The sequence below is a fragment of the Haliotis cracherodii genome, unplaced genomic scaffold (genome assembly GCF_022045235.1).
Source record: "Haliotis cracherodii isolate W230 unplaced genomic scaffold, xgHalCrac1.p SCAF_39, whole genome shotgun sequence".
Classification (NCBI taxonomy): Eukaryota; Metazoa; Mollusca; class Gastropoda; order Lepetellida; family Haliotidae; genus Haliotis; species Haliotis cracherodii.
This window is the reverse complement of record NW_027266296.1, coordinates 1,169,923-1,187,786: the sequence shown is the minus strand read 5'-3', so window position 1 is coordinate 1,187,786 and position 17,864 is coordinate 1,169,923. Positions and strand designations below refer to the sequence as shown.

Here is a 17,864-nt window from a genome sequence, read left to right as displayed (position 1 = left end):
TGGATCGAAGACCGTGAGGTCCAATGTTTATTACACTTTGGTCATATGTACACGAGGGAATATATCGAGTTATCAGTATTTAGAGACAAGCGGAGTGCTGCTATTACATGCAGAGGATAATGCTATAAGGATTCTCCCGGGATAATTTGTGTTTGTTTATTCATTGTTTATACGTCATAAACATCATCTTTAATCGAGGTGATGGAGCTGATTCATCAATTCACCATTATACAATACAGCGAATAACGTAACTTAAAAGAAATATCAAATATGCAATATGTCATGAATATAAACGATATAGACAGCTTGTATTATCAGATTGGTTATTTCATTAACATGTGCCAAAATGATTAAACAAAGCAAATTAAACATATCTATATATTAATATTCATTACGTGACGATCTAATCAAAAGTAGAATTACAAACGGACTATTACGTCATACCGTTAGGCAACACCGCTTCACGCCTTACACGGGTATTACGATGTGTGAATGGCAATTCGCTGATAACAATCAGTCATTAGGGGTTTTATACACACTCGTTTATCATGTTCACAGTGATTGGTAATAATCTTCTACTGTTATATAACATTGGTGATGTGTTAGCAATGTGTTAGGTTTGTCGTTGGCCATGAACTTGCCTGAGACGCATACCATCGTTAATATATATCATCTCTATACATTACACACGTGATAAAAGGCGGTCATCAAAAGGAAGCATGTACGTGTATAAAAATATTAATTGTCATTATTTATGTTTATATTCATGTCTTACTCGATGGTATTAGACTGACCACGTGATTAAAAGCAGTTCATTCGGTAATGAGTAAATGTGACTTAGATTATAATGTTAATTAGTTCAATAGTTACAAATTAAATCGTATATATTCTTGGTTCGGACTTTTGTTACGTACACATTTTTTATAAGATAACTGTTAGTAATTATGAATAGTTACAAATTGTCATTACATTTAATAATCTTTGTTCTGACTTTTGCATGTTAAGTACCTCATTTATTACATGAAAAATGTGAGTTTTTATTCAACAGTTATTAATTGTCATTAAATATTTCGCTTACCTTGGTACCCAATCGGATTTCTTTCGGCGTGCTGATCCTGTGAATCACATCAAGAAGATATTCTTGGAAGATTCCCACGCGAGTATAAAAACAGTCACTCTCCCAACAGCCCTCAATGTTGTCAAAATCTACTCCTATTTTTTTCAAGAAGGGAATACTTTTTTGATCAAACGCAATTTGATGCTGCCTGTTAAGTAAAACTTTCCTAAACATCTCTTCATATAAAATAATTTTCCCAACTCGTCCACTTCTCGCAGCAACGAGAACTGCCGTCAGCCCAATCGGCCCAGCTCCAACAACCACAACAGTGACTCGGGCCTGGCGTCTTCGTATGTTATCAAACAACGTCTTCGTGCACACAAATCCTGTCACCATCACCACCGTCAACAGCAGCTGCTGCATCGCTGTCGACGACGGTAACGTACCATAATCAGGGGAATCACACATTTTGTCGGCTGAAGGGACTGTACCAGTTTCGTCCGAACCATTCATCAGTCTATATTCCTTGAACTCACCGAGTTCGTGTTTTTCCACAAAATAGTTGAAATCCTCTTGACTTAAAAACGTCTTTAGCCTTCTCCGCAGTGTTTATACGTTCCTTAAGCAAAGATTTGTTTGAGACGTGGATAGGATTTGGGGGAGGTTTTTCCGTCCTGGTACAGCGTGTACGATCGAGGTGGCATTGACATATGAGACACAAATTGAGTCGGGATGGAGGTTACCATCGTACACAGCCCTCGCACATTGTCCCTGATTGCAAACATATAGTGGATTACTACAATTGAATCCACTTGATCTATGCCACAACATTAATCGACAGAACAATCCATTTCTCCTCCCCGGAGACAGTTACCGGTTTGAGTTATTGCTTTCTAATCGCTCCAAGAAGACAAACTCGGACCCTTGGGATTTCTCAGCAGTTCGTATAGCCAGTTGCTGTAATGAAAATTAAAACATATAATATATACCACGGTTAAAATGGATATTGATAAAAAAGACTGATCCAATAACCTGCTTTCGAAAGCTCGTTACGCGAAGCAACGATCAGTGTCATCGAACTGCTAGCATTCAATTAATCTACGTTGACAGGCAATATATTTCAGGCTCATTATAACCAACTCTCAATAACTCTTGATCTGATCACAATGACATTACCTTTCAAACGAATTGTCACACGTTCACATTTCAACAGAGAATCCCCTTTCACCTTTTTTCCACTCCAGAACAAACGTAACCCAGTCTCATAACGGTATCCGAATTCTCAATACCAGGTATTCCCAAGGTGAACGCACGCCCTGTGATATTGCCGACCGATAAAAGTCATAGAACCAATCGCTCTGCGCTTGGTTATTGAAGACCATTACGTCCACGGTGTGGTCATTGTATTGTCCGGTTGGCTTGGACAGCGAGGCCGGCAATTATTCGACCACACCAGGTGAAGTGCTAGGAACTATGAAGCGTGATGTTCTCCTAGTCTGTGTGTTAAAAGCAAACGGGCCAGAAACACAGGCAGTGTATTGATCTGTCCGGCTGGGCGGGGAGGAAAGGTTGTTTGGTTCCAAGGCGTGTTGTGGATTCAAGCTTTGAGGGAAATATTCAGTCCCGTCTACCTCACGTAACGGTGCCCCCTCTGTTTGTTTAGTTCGAGATTCACACATAGTGCACCACGTGCAAAGGGAAACGGTGCAGCCGGCTCAGAATTACATTATACGGAAGTAGGGCGATGAGAGGGAGCGTATAGTGTGGTAGATCGTCAGTGCTTTAGAAACGTGTTTCATCGCTACTGAGTCACGGGTTTAAACATTACGTAGAGTCTCAATTCACTGACGATGCAATAACATGGACTAGGGTTCTGTCGACGGCCGTTATGTTGAGGAACTAGTAACGAGTTGTCAGTAAAACCTGTTTTATACGTCCCCTGTGTCCCGTCATATAGATCGGGTCGTGTTGCAGGCATTAAGCGAAGTTAGGTTTGAAAATGAAACATTGACTCGTGTCACATGTGTTATGAGTATGAAATTACTATAGTAATTAACATAATCATATTATGGTCAATGGATACGTTTTGCTTCTTGGACTTGAGCACAGGTCAAACAAATACTGATAGCTATACACACGCTTCTAAATACGACGCCAGGCTATCATCATCATCATCATAATAATTTGCAGATTAAAATAAAGAAATGCAGCAAACAGGGCGCAGGTGATCCTGGCACAGTCAGGTGCCATCAACTCAGAGCCCTTGCCCCTTCTACACAAAGCCCAGACAACAACAACAACAACAACAACAATTATTATAATTATTATTATTATTATTATTATTATTATTATAATTTGCAGATTAAAATAAAGAAATGAAGCAAACAGGATGCGGGTGATCCTGGCACAGTCAGGTGCCATCAACTCAGACAGAGAATGGTACTTCTCCCAGAAAGCACTGCCTTATCAAACCCACCCAGAGCTTAACAGAATGTGAAGACTCCCCAACACTGCAGCCTTGCATTACCCTGATTGTCAGAAGGGTGTATACCCGGTTGCTCTCCCAATGACAGTCAACAGACTGGGAGGTACCAAACCTAAACCACGACACAGATAGTGTATATGTAGCTTGAATACTGCAAAAGGCGGCGTAAAACACAACTCACTCATATTTACTCAGGTAACAGCTGACCAGGGGAATAAAAAAGTCTGAACGACGAATGAATGAAACTCCTGCTTTTACATATATTCATATGTACATTCAAACATACTAGTATTTGTTTGTTAGGTCTTTTATCATGATAACGGTATATTGTAACGGTTTACCTTATGCGAGTGTGCGTCACATGGAACCCGACCCCGATTCTATCATCGACAGCACGTTGCTGAAACACGATGCTTGCATCCGTCCCGATAACACGTGTCTTTTAGGGGGAACACGGAACAGCGTGTGACCAGGAAGTGTTTTGATGCGCGCTGAATGTGGAAGGTGTGACTGTGTGCATGGGGGTGGAGAAAGTAACAGCTGGACACGGATCTATCACTTGAGTGACATATGTCCATTACAAAGCAGATTCAGCTGTGAAAAGTGCACGAAGTTGTATGTAAGTTGATCAGGACACAGACTGATTCAATATTTAGACAGTGAACTCACGACGCGTAAACAGTGGTGGTTTTCGGATATCCTGTTCGAATTGCATAAAATTTACTTTTTTTAAGGGACGTAAGGTTGAGTGGCAAGAAAGGATTCATCCCGGAGTTTGCAAAAGACAGGAATGCACATTTAATATCCAAGTCACGAATTGACTTGGCCGAGGGCGCATGCAGTAACATCACCCCTCCCCCAACCAACGGAACCCCCCCTCACCTTCTAGTGGGGGGGGGGGGGGGGGTGGGGGAGGTGCAGGTCTTAGACGTGTACATCTTTGGTTGGACCAAGTAATAGCGTCTTTGGAGTGAGCAAAGGTTGTTTTACGCCGCAGTCATCAACCTTCTAGCTATATCACAGCGGCTTGTAAACCAGCGAATCCCAAGCCTGTGACTGAAAACATGTAAAACGATCCACACTATTGAAACACGACATCGCCTCTAACGGCAACCAATCGAGTTTACAAGGAGCGTCAGCAAATGTAAGATTCCATATTCTGTGTAATAGAATTAAATCTAAGTACATGCAGCTGAAAACACAAAACTGCATTTTTCAAATTTCCAAAGCGTTCTCTTGAAATTTTACATGACAGTTGTGAAACTGAACATTGTCTAATATGCAATTCCATATTCAGAGTTATGTCCCTTAGTCTGGCCAGGGCCCTATGATCGTGTGTTCGAATCCAAGATACTTTCCGATTATGATCCTTGGTCTGTTAACACTACACTTATGACCCCGACTTTCATTCGTGTTGAAAGCCATCACGACCTTCTTCACTACAGGCTTTCTTCAACATTAGGGGATAAGGCGCCGCACTTCTTTCTGGCAGGCCAGAAACCTATGATTGTGGGTTCGAATCCCGATTCGCCCCGATTATGTTTCTAGGTTTGTCAGCACCATACCCGTGCTCGTCGGATTCACAAAGTTGGCTAACGCCGAAAACCTGCATCACTTCGGGCTATCCTCCCACTTTAAGCTGACACGCCGTGATATAACTGGAATACTGTTAAAAGCGACGTAAAACCCAACTCACTCACTCATTCATCCCACATTACTGAAATCCGTCCAAAGTGTCTTCGACCCAAACACACCCACTAACAGCTACTGATTTCTATATGTTTTAACTCAGCGTCTGCGAGGTCCATGTCTATTAACCTTTCTTGTCACACATCGATTGGCTAGATGGACAGAAGCTATGAAGCTAGATGATAATTACAGGTTATAATAGAGCGACAATGTTGTGGCAAAGCACCAATAGGGTGCATCCGGCAAGGACACGGGGCATTGTCGGCCATTAGGATGATTGATCAGACGCGATATTTTCACAGCGGAGATTAAACGATTTTCTACAAATTAGAAAGAATCCAGGTCGCCGGCGGCATTTTATAGAAGCATCACCTTCATAGTTTTTGGTCCTTAGTCATGGCTGGTGACAGTGTTACTGAATTGATCAGGAAAAGTACGGTACGATTCTGTGTATAAGACGGACTTGTTGTTAAAAGGACTACACCCGTATACTAAAAAAAGAAGAAGTACTCACGGAGATGAAAAAAACTGTTTTTTCGATCTCAGATTTTAAATAAATGCACTTAATATACAAAATATATAAATATACAAACAACTCAATTAGTACTAATTGGGCCTTGGCACAAATACAGCGTATCAAAGGTTTTTATGTCTGTTTACACGTAAAAGTGTGTAAAAATATGAACAAAACAGACTATTGTGAAACTGAGCATAACCAGGTGTTAGTAGATCAAGGTGAATGTCCATGACCTATGACACCTTGACGACAGGTGAAAACAGGTGCTTGAAACCCACGTGCATGTGATTTGTCAATGGTTAGAGATGTGAGTGGCATTGTGGGATAGTGAATCATCGTCAAAATATCAGAACGTAAAAGTAACATATTCCCTTCTCAAACACCAACTTACATGGCATTATTATTACATAAACATATATAGCTGTTATTTTTATTGTTGTTTTGATATCTTTTTTCCAGGCTAATTTGCATAATGCCTACAGCCTGTTTCTGCCATGTCAATTTGGATTTAGTTTTATTTTTGAATGTTGAAAGTGCCTACAAATTACCTCCTGTAAAGTACATTTTGTATTGAGCACTGAGATAAAACTAGCAAATCCAGACTAGTACTTTTCCAGTTGTTTTGTTATTTCGTATTTAAATCTTCGTAATGCTTTGTGTCGATTATTAAATCCAGCAAAACAGTTTTTTCATATCCATAAGTACTTTTTTAGAAAACGATAAAACACAAAAATACGCCCGTTGTCTCGAATACAGATGTGTCGAATCTCTGGTTGTATCGAATACTATATTTATCACTATTTTAACCCGGATGTGTCGAACCGAATGTTTACTCAATTAATAGCCAAAAGAGTTCAAATAAGTTAAAACGTACCCTGTTAAGTCGACCTCAGTTAGAATGAGTATCTAGTATAACAGATCAGGGCGAGAAACACCAAAAACAGTATGTACGCGACTGTAATCACTTTGTTTGATAGCATTGTTAATTGGGAAACAACAATGTTTCAAAGACATTTTTATTTCAGGATATGTTCGTAAATAAACAACAATATCAAAAGGTTATTTTCAGGTGTGGAGCCATTATAAATATATAAATTATCTCCTACTTTCGAAAGTACCTGGGGCACGGGTCGGCCCAGTCGTCTCAGGCGCCGCGATTCCCTGTGCAGAGTTGCGTCCCTTTGGGCAGGTCAGAAACCTATGATTGTGGGTTCGAATCCCGGTTCGCCCCGATTATGTTTCTTTGTTTGTCAGCAACATACCCGTGCTCGTGGGTTTCACGAAAGTGGTAAACGTCTGAGACCTGCATCACTTCGGGCTTTCCTCCCGCATTAAGCTGACACGCCGCGATATAACTGGAATACTGTTAAAAACGGCGTTAAACCCAACTCACTCAGTCGAAAGTACTGCAGCTATTTGCGAACCGTTATTAATAGTGTATATTCATGGCGTATTCATGTTAAACTGTACATGTTGTCTCATGGCTAGCACTATTAAATTGGCCTCAGTCCGGACAAGTACAAGCAGCCACACCCACACACGCACATGCACGTCGGTATGTAAGTGTTATAATTTTGGACGCGACGTTAAACCCAATTTCACCTCACGTCACTTGACTGATGGGACATCGCAACTGATGTTTGTTTGTTTGTTTGTTTGTTGTCTAACGCTGCAGTCAGCAATAGTCCAGCTATATGACGGCGGTCTGTAAATAATCGAGTCTGTACCAGACAATCCAGTGATTGACATCAGCATCGATCCATGCACTTGGGATACGATGACATACATCAACCAAGTCAGCGAGCCTGACCACCCGATCCCGTTAGTCGCCTCTAACGACAAGCATAGTCGCCTTTTACGACAAGCGTCTCACCAATGGAAACAAACCACGCCAACAACAACAGCTGATAATTATATGATGATGCCAGGCGTGCCCATATCATAATAACCATTATCAAACTCCATGAAAATACGATTTTTGTGTGATAAATAGTCCACCAGAAACTAGGTGACGAGTTCAATAACTTTATATGGGTTTTAGTGTCAGATCGATAATATGGCGAAAGGCAATAACGATTTCACTTTGTGTACTGATTTATGAGTTTGTACGGCGATTATGGGACATTTTATAACCTTTCAGACACTGCCAGTGGAATACATAGTAATGAAAAGCCGCTCACATAAACACAACACCTTTGTCAGAAACGTTTGGCGAGACATCGTTTGTAGGTCATAATGGAAGCTTTTGATTAAATAACTTTATCACTTGTATAGGTAGAGTCTTAACCAATGGTTTCCTATTCCTCCAGTTCAATTATTTGTTCAATTATTGTTCGGAATTCTTAATATTCAATACATTTATAAATTTATATTCTCAAATATTTGGTTTATTAAAGATACAAAGAGGTAGTGATAGAATAGATAACTCGAATGCATCCATATATATTTTCAAAATGAAAGCGACGAAAACCATTACCATAATCACACGAGATCTCTTCCCAAAGCAGAGACCATTTTTCGATTCCGACTGTGTCATAAACATGTGTCTATGAATCACTATCAAATATATAACACCAAAGGCGATACATGCCTTTTAGAACCGTGCAGTGACAACTGACTCTTGTTATTAAACAACACCTTTGTCTGTCGGGCATTCATGACGTCACAAAATCCTCAACGTGACGTCACAGATTGTTAACGACCAAAGCACTTACAATATGAATTGAGCCTAATGGTGAAAATGACCCTAGATGGCTATATATCTATTCTAAGTGCAACGTTGCCGCGTCGCAATGATGAATTGTATTGATATCAGCGTCCACGTGTAAAAATAGCATATGCCCTTCTGTAAAGTAAAACCAAGGCTTCCCTTAAGTCCTTCCATGCAAAGGTTTTCTATAATAACACATCGTTGATAGAAGGCAGGTATTCCTAATTCAATGTAATCCTTATGACCGATCCATATTCTGACGAATGACATCATTTATAGATATAAGCTCCATGATCTATTTCAATCCCTTCGTCCCCGCCCTATATATTATTACCTAAACTGCGAGGCATACGAAAGTAGACACCGATGTTTGTCAATACTGAATCTAAGCTGACGGACAAAAGAAAGTAGACACCGATGTTTGATGGTGGCTTAAAATGACACAAACAAAAAGTGGTTATTTGATGCTGCTGCGTTTGATACGGTTGTCATAGTTGCATGTTCACCTTAAGTTGGCTGTGTTTTTGGCGGCTGTTTTCAGCCTAGTAACGTTTCGATTTGTTTGTTTGTTTGTTTAACGCCGCGCACAGCAATATTCCAGATATATGACAGAGGTATGTAACTGACAATTCAGTGATTGACATCATGAGCATCGGGAAAAGTAACGTGTTGATAACGTTTGTAATTATTTGGTCAAATCCAATTTTCAAATGAACACTTTTTTTTGCACGGGAGTGTAGTTGAATGATAACGTGACTATAATGCCAGCAGGCGCTTTAACCAGGTTGACAGGTGCGCGAAGTATGATACATGTTGTGTAAACCTGAGCTAAATAAAGATGAACGGTTTGTTCAGCGTCTGTAGCCATTTGATTCCAGCTAAAAATATACTGATGGAAGGGTGATCATCATCCATAGTAAGTATATATTTTGTGGTCATGAATAATTTTACATGAGGATTTGTTTGTTACTTAACGTCGCAATATTCCAGGTATTTGACGGCGGTCTGTAAAGAATCGAGTCTGGGCCAGACAAATCCAGTGAGTCAGTGAGTGAGTGCCGCTTTTAGCAATATTCCAGCAATATTACGGCTTCAAATATTTCATACAGACCGTTTCATACATAAACAAAAAAGAGAGGACAGGTGAGCGTTGACATTGTTGAAAAATGAGTTGACTGAGGCGAAAATGAAAAAAAAGAACTGTTTCTGTGTCGAGTAGGGTGTGGACATGCGCGCTGCTTCGCGGATAATACAATTTTCGTTGTGACAAAAATGTTTCTTTCTCAAAAACTGAATATGAACTTTCAGTTCCACGGCATCGTAATCGTATCTACGTACTCATAACATAAAGAAAAAGACCAGGTCGGATTTTTTACATATAAACCTAAGATTTAAAAAAAAGGATCCTCATTCTTTTTTGAGATTGATAAACACAAAACAATCCTACTACACACGCGCCTTACATTAGACGAGATCTCCGGAGGCCAAATGTGAAGGTCATATTGCCACCGGAAGTCTTCTGCTGGGAGATGAATGCGCCATTGTGCTGTGAGACAATGGACGTGCACAATTATCTGGGTACTTTCAGACACCCTGGGGGATACTCTTAAATTTTCCTGTTCTATTTCACAAATAGGAATATGTTCGTGGAGGCGAATCTGTCTGGGTCTTTGAGTCTCAGTCAAGAGCAATGTCAACACATCGCCCAACGACAGTTAACAATTCCCAAATGTCAATGTTTGGGACATCGGGAAAACATATTGGTGTAAGTCCGGACTAATGCCGATTTTTTAGTGCCAGCTAACTGAGATACTATGCCGCAGTTTAACATGAATAACCCACTCAGACACAGTATACTGACTCCATCCTTGTTTTATCTCCTAAATGCCGAGAGCCAGGAAGTGTAACAACAAGTACCATCTTTTAACATCTTTTGGTATGACGCGGCGAAGGATCCAACCCCCAACCTTCGCTCTCCGGGCGGACGCTCTACCACAAGACCACGGAGGCGGTCCTAATACCATGGCGTATTGATATTTAGACATATTTTTTAAGCAAAGCAATTGAAATAAACATGAAATGAACTAGGAATACCTATAAGCGCTATATTGCTGTCACAGGTTGTACGTTAACCAGCCAACGCATACATGCAACTTGTCAATATGAATATCAATTCGAATATTACAATCGTCACAACTCTGACATATACGTTTTATTTTATAAAAGTTCTCAACCAACCATTTCCTTGATCACGTACCCGATAGGCAATCTTATTCAATAGCGTCTGCCGCCCCATTACAAGTTTCAGACGAATTCGGAAATCGACAAGCTCTTAATGCAGTCAGTCAATGCGCGGACGTCGGAGAAGACACCTAAACGTGACGTCGACAAGCCCTGGCTCTTCTTTCGCTGGTGAGATTGTTTCTCGCCTGAAAGGAATGTGCTCTACAGTTCAAGAGGAACTAGACATTGTACTGAGGCAATTAATGTCATACAAGTGTAGTAAATCAGAGTTGAGTTTAGATGAGGGAAGTTCACTAACGGTTCTCTCGGTGGACTAAGTGTAGGGTTCGTGACCTTTATTAGCCAGACGCGTTGAATACATCTCGTGGTCGGATATCTGTGTGTTTGTGTGTAATCAACAACATGTCGTTTTGGACGGTTTTTGAAGCCTCTTTGTTAAAGTGTCAGCTGTTCACGTTGAAGGGTTGGTTCTATTCCAAACATATGTACCTTATACCCATCCTTGGTGCTCGCCACAACGCCCCAATATTATTGGATAAGTGCTAAAAATGGCGAAAAATAACTCCTCACCCAATGTGGTTTGGAGTGAGTGAGTGAATATGGTTTTACGCTGCTTTTAGCAATAGTCCTGCAATATCACGGCGGGGGACACCAGAGATGGGCTTCACACATTGTACCCATGTCGGGAATCGAACCCGGGTCTTCGGCGTGACGAGCGAACGCTTTAACCACTAGGCTACCCGACCGCCCCTCAATGTGGTTTGGAAATATTTGCATGGGACATTGGTATGTAATCAAAATTCCAAATATAGTGGTCACAGTTGGTTCACAAAATGAATTTGTAATGGACTGACCACTAGTAACAGTGTTTAAAACGGCATGTATGGGTAGTGATTCGTAGCGTTGCGTTGTGTTGCGTGGAGAGTGAGTGTTGTTTTACGCCGCAACTGTCGCAGTACATAACAGCGTGTTATTAACCGCATTTCACCTCAACTCTCCTCACTTTGTTGGGGTTTTCAAAATGGATGGCAAGCAGGACGACGTATCCTGAGTAAGTGAGTGAGTGAGTGAGTTTGGTTTTACGCCGCTTTTAGCAATATTCCAGCAATATCAAGGCGGGGGACACCAGAGATGGGTTTCACACATTGTACCCATGTCGGGAATCGAACCCGGGTCTTCGGCGTGACGAGCGAACGCTTTAACCAGTAGGCCACCCGACCGCCCCGACTTAACCTGAAATCTGCACGGAGAGCCTGGTACATTTACTATGGCCTTGCATGAAATCCATAACAATATTGTTCGTATTAAGCACTTAAGAGTAAACATTAATTTATGATCTTTTATATGCAAGAAACAAACAAGATTTTTCTTTCAACTTTGTAATATAATCCATATTGTTTCAGTGCTCAAAACAATACCGTGTCATTAACGTCAGCCACCGAGCTTTACTGTTATACGGTCAATTTCACCACAAACACCATAAAATGAAATGCACATTAATCAATTCCACATACACCACTGTTGATCATTAATCCAGTCCTGTTTGGCAAGTCGCTAATGGTTGTGTGTGTAATCGATGTGATAATAGGTGGATATATTGCAAACCGAAGCCCTAACGAGACAGCAAATACATATCTGCTTGTAAAACAACACTCCCACACGGCAGCAGTGTCATCAGCCATCTGCGTTACATATTACCAGCGTGCGTACTGTAAATCGGTTAATAAATCTCGGGCTCACTATACCGCGATAAATCTTAGATGAGGAGACACGAACCTCTTTATAAGACGTAGCATGGGGTTTGACAAACTGAGTTTAATGACGTGTGATTGTTACACTTATCGACCCATCTCTCTCTCTCTCTCTCTCTCTCTCTCTCTCTCTCTCTCTCTCTCTCTCTCTCTCTCTCTCTCTCTCTCTCTCTCTCTCTCTCTCTCTCTCTCTCTCTCTCTCTTTGGCACTATAAATCGGCATCAGCCCGGACTAGTACAAGCAGTCACACACACATGGGCATGCACGTCACTATATAAGTGCAATAATCTTGAACGCGACGTTAAACCCCCATTTCACCTCACCTATAATATATACACATACGCACATATCAGAAATACAAATTGAATTATACGAGTTTTTCGCAAGCATAATACGTATTTAATTAATCCTTATATTTGATATTTACGACATCGAAGCACACGAGGGAGATAATCTCTTTATGACATTAAGTCATTCTTCAAATAATCAAAATTGGAAAACTCTACAGTAATCGCGTAGGAATATAAAGCCCCATGTACGATATTAGTGCCACGTTATGGCGGTAGTAGGAAAAATGTTAAATTATGTTATGTCAACTGATATGAATCGATAAATGTTTCAGTTATCGCCTTCTCTGGAAATATATAACGTCAACGACAGAATAATCCGTCTAGATTATCGGCTGAAACAGATTGCACGGGGCGTAAAGCAATTAAACAACCATTTCACGTGTTAAGATGTCTACATGTTTCTCATAACATACACAAGCACAGTTTGGACAGTTTCTGTAGGTTATAATTGATGTATAAATTATGTTGCCATTTATTAACAATTCCGGGGGCACGGGTGGCCCAGTCGTCTAAGGCGCCGCGATTCGCTGTGCAGAGTTGCGTCCCTTGGGCACGCCAGAAACCTATGATTGTGGGTTCGAATCCCGGTTCGCCCCGATTATGTTTCTAGGTTTGTCAGCACCATACACGTGCTCGTGGGTTTCACCGAAGTGGTAAACGTCGGAGACCTGCATCATTCGGGCTTTCCTCCCACATTTAGCTGACACGCCACGATATAACTGGAATACTGTTGAAAGCGGCGTTAAACCAAACTCACTCACACTGGGTATTAACAATCCCCCCAATTAAAACACCAACATTTTCTATAAAGTGATAATTTTATTTGAGCAGAGCCTAACAATATTGTTAATGGCAGCAGACATGTTATAGCCTCGGGCATTCAGAAGGTATTACATAATTCAATTATAATGACAGTTTGATTGATTAGGAAATACACTACTTTTGACAGATGTTGTCCCCATACAAACTATTTCTACAGCACAACAAACATGGTGGAAAAACCCGTCGAACACACACTAATCATACTGATTATATCGTGCCGAGTGAGACTTAAAGTGGCTACCGAACGCTCATTCCACGCGGTGACTAATCCCAAAATGAGGGCTGAATTATCGTGCTATTTCGTAGCGTCATTGTCTTTTTTTCTACACATATGTCGTTAGTGGTAGTTATAACATGTGTTGAACGAAAATTCCAGTTTGACCTCTTTAGGTCACGTGTTAATGAAGGCCTTCCAGTCTTTCGCTTTTGCTTGATAGCTTCCTCAACTGAGTTATCTGTCAAGACTTGGGTATGAGTGTATTAGCTTAACACAATTGGGAAAACATATACTTGGGGTTCAAACCCAGAGTTTGTGCGGGATAAAACCAAACATAAAGACGCATCACACTTTCATACTGAATAATATAGCGAAACCTGAATAAATTTAATTTACATAATTTAAATTAAATTTAGTGCAATGTACATGTGTCAGCTGTCTTCACGTAGCCTTGGAACGGAACACGTGTTGACGTTAATTTTTAATATGTTCCAGGTGAAAAACCCAGCAGATCTTTACAAAATGATACATAGAAGAACCGCTAATTATGCGTAACTGACAGAAATTAGATGTCATACAAATAAGAAATAAAGTGGTCGTTGTTTATCAATAGATAAAAAGATCAATGAGATATCAACATATTGTTCACCCTTCTTAAGGATGTCAAGACAATGTACAAGCTTCAACATATTTACCCGTATTTAAATAATGATGACTCCCTGAATACAATCCGACCTCGGCAATGTCGGACAAGTCCATTTAATGTCCATTTAATTGTTTTACGATTCTTTATTTTTAAAATCTAGGTAAACTACTTTAAAATAAGGTAAGTGATGGAAATAAGTGAAAAAGTAATCTTTGTCTGTTGGAGGTATGGTCGGTAAAATGAGCGAAAGAGCGACTGAATACAGTTTTACGCCGCTCTTATCACGTTGGGGGACACCAGAAATGGACTTCACATATTGTACCCATGTAGGGAATCGAACCCAGGCCTTCGACGTTGTGAAGAAAGTAGCATACCGCCTAGCGTGAATGCCAGACATCATTTGAATTTATATATTTATGACTAATTGCTTGAACAGCCCCGGCCGGAGTGTCTTTGACGTCTTCACGGCAATTTTGATATTTCATGTGGGCGGATCAGTACAACCTAATCATGTTGTTGTACAACCTAACACCGGAGGCCCGCGGGGAATCACATCACCCAACAACACAACTATGCAACTCCACGTAATTACTCGCTGAATATTTCTTTGGTCAAAAAATGAGAAACGTGCCTTGACTTTGTTAGGAGAAGGATGCTCTTTCAACACACGGGTTGACAAGATAGGCTTTGTTACAGAAAAATACATCCTTGTGGGTCATAATGTACGTGTTATGTCAACGCCAGCACACTTGCACTGTCTGTGGTATAATGAATAAGAAAGGACGGAGTACGTCAGTAGCATTATCAGCAACATAAGTGGTTAAGTAGCAGCAGCAGCAGTAGTAGTAGTAGTAGTAGTAGTAACAGCAGCAACTGTCGCAATAGCACTACAGTATAACTAACAGCACTATCAATAGTAGCAGCAATATCAATAGTAGCAGCAGTAGTAGAAGTAGTAGTAATATCAGCAACTGTCGCAATAGCACTACAGTATAAGTAACAGCAGTATCAATAGTAGCAGCAGTATCAATAGTAGCAGCAGCAGCAGTAGTAGTAGTAGTAGTAGTAGTAGTAGCAGTAGTAGTAGCAGTAGTAGCAGCATTAGTAGAAGTAGTAGTAATATCAGCAACTGTTGCAATAGCACTACAATATAAATAACAGCATTATCAATAGTAGCAGCAGTATCAATAGTAGCAGCAGTAGTAACAGTAGTAGTAGCAGTAGTAGTTGTTGTTGTGGTAGTAACTGTAGTAGTGGTATATGTTGCAATAGTAGTGGTAGCAGAAGTAGTAGCTGTAGTAGCATTATCGGTAGAAGCAGAAGTGGTAGTAGTAGTGGATTTGTTTGGTTTGGTTCGTTGTTTAAAGCCGCACTCAGAAATATTCCAGCTATATGACGGCGGTCTGTGCACCAGACAATCCAGTGATTAATATCATGAGCATCGATCCACGCAATTGGGATCGATGACAAGCATCAAGCAAGTAAGCGAGCATGACCACCTGATCCCGTTAGTCGCCTTTTACGACAAGCATAGTCACCTTTTATGGCAAGCATGGGTTGTTTAAGACCTATTCTAACCCGAGTAGTAGTAGTAGTAGTAGTAGTAGTAGTAGTAGTAGTAGTAGTAGTAGTAATAGTAGTAGTAGAAGTAGTAGTAGTAGTAGTAGTAGTAGTAGTAGTAGTAGTTCTTTATCACAATAAAATGTAAGTATTATATTCTGGAAAACCGAGTACGAACTGAAGTGAAAACCGAGCACCACGTGGTTGCCTATTGTGGGTCACAGTGTCTCAGGTGTTACCTACCAGATAATAGGATGTTACAGCGATTACAGTACATGATGTGACTCCACATTGATGTGTGTAATATGACGGTAATAAGCCTCTTGGTGATTACTGGGAATTAACTCCCGGCACATGACTTAACAAGGCACGCTGAGTTGACGGATTTGTGTAGTCATTGTTGCCAATCGTCTTACGTCGGGATTGTCTTCAACATATTAATAACAGCTATTGATTTAAGAACCATCGATAGAAACACGGTGTAATCGTTTCTCTGTCTTACGTTTGAATGACTGGACAATTGGGTAGCCGTGTGGGACAAGTGTTAGTCTCACTGAAGACCGGGTTCGATTCAAAAAGGCTTGGCGTAACGCACTGATATCCCTTACCACACAGTGTTATATACAAGTATGTAGTTATACAGTATTAATTGTGACGTTGATAAAAATTATAACCCCTTGTTTGATCAGTACGTAACAATATTTGAAATTGTAGAACATGTTGTTTGTTTGTTGTTTAACGCCGCACACAGCAATATTCCAGCTTCAGGACGGCGGTCTGTAAATAATCGGTTCTGGACCAGTCAATCCAGTGATTGGCATCATCAGCATCCATCTTCCCAATTAGTATACGATGACATGCATGAACCAAGTCAACGAGCCTGACCACCCGATCCCGTTAGTCGCCGCTTACGACAAGCATGGGTTGCTGAAAATCAATTCTAACCCTGATTTTCACGGGGTGATCAATCTATAAAGACATATAGTAACATCATATCAATATTATTAACATATATTAAAAATACAGATGACTTTTGCATGTGAGTAATATTATATGTCGGCATCTACACTTACCTGTTACGGCTTTGTAGCTGATCACCTGAAAACACATGTGTCCTGTCGTTTAACAAGCAAGAAGGAAAAGCGGACCAGGTTGCACTTGCTCACCTGCATGACGTACCTGTAATTTACTGATATGACGGACATACCTGGGCGTTACGTGACTCCTTTTTTGGCCACGTGCAATCTTATGTCAGAAGCAGTTCATTCCTGGTGACAAGATCCTGTCTTGAGATCACCGTGTCCCGTCAGTGTCGTGTTTATTTTAGCTCGCTGCAAGAAAAGAAATGAACATCAATGTCACCGCGCCCGTAAGATATGAGAGAACACGGTGTAGACAGGTGTGATTAATTTCACTTTTCTCTCTTGTCTTGGTATCTGTTTCTGTGTAGCCGTACGACTGCTGTTAATGTGTTTGTGCAGGCACTCGTAATGATTGGATTGTTGAGCACAGGCTTACTTCATGACAATGTTGCAATGCCCGTGAGTGAGTGAGTGAGTGAGTGAGTGAGAGGGTTTTTTTTAATAGATTTTTTAATAGATTTTTTTATTGTTTAAAAGTAGTATTCCAGCTATGTGACTGCGGTCTGTAAATAATCGGTTCTGGACCAGACAATCCAGTGATTGACATCATGAGCATCCATCTACGCAATTGGGATACGATGACATGCATCAATCAAGTCAGCAAGCCTGACCACCCAATCCCGTTAGTCGCCTCTTACGACAAGCATGGGCTGCTGAAGAATCTTTTACGTAA

At 40.6% G+C, this 17,864-nt stretch overlaps 1 protein-coding gene across 7 annotated transcripts in view; it reads right to left on the bottom strand.

Moving 5' to 3' along the window:
* The window catches only part of LOC139478131 (uncharacterized), a 131,315-nt gene that overhangs the window by 59,300 nt on the left and 54,151 nt on the right, over positions 1-17,864 (bottom strand). For 3 of the 7 annotated variants that reach the window (XM_071260458.1, XM_071260460.1, XM_071260459.1), the window contains exons 2-3: positions 17,257-17,380; positions 1,079-2,014 (exon numbers count right to left, since the gene is read on the bottom strand). In XM_071260458.1, coding sequence (XP_071116559.1) covers positions 1,079-1,570 — 492 coding nt within the window. In that variant the 5' untranslated portion in view covers positions 1,571-2,014; positions 17,257-17,380. Of the gene's footprint in view, positions 1-1,078; positions 2,015-2,233; positions 2,680-3,883; positions 3,970-17,256; positions 17,381-17,864 lie in introns of those variants that run through there. The other 4 variants (XR_011654293.1, XM_071260457.1, XM_071260461.1 and 1 more) reach the window with 3 other exon arrangements.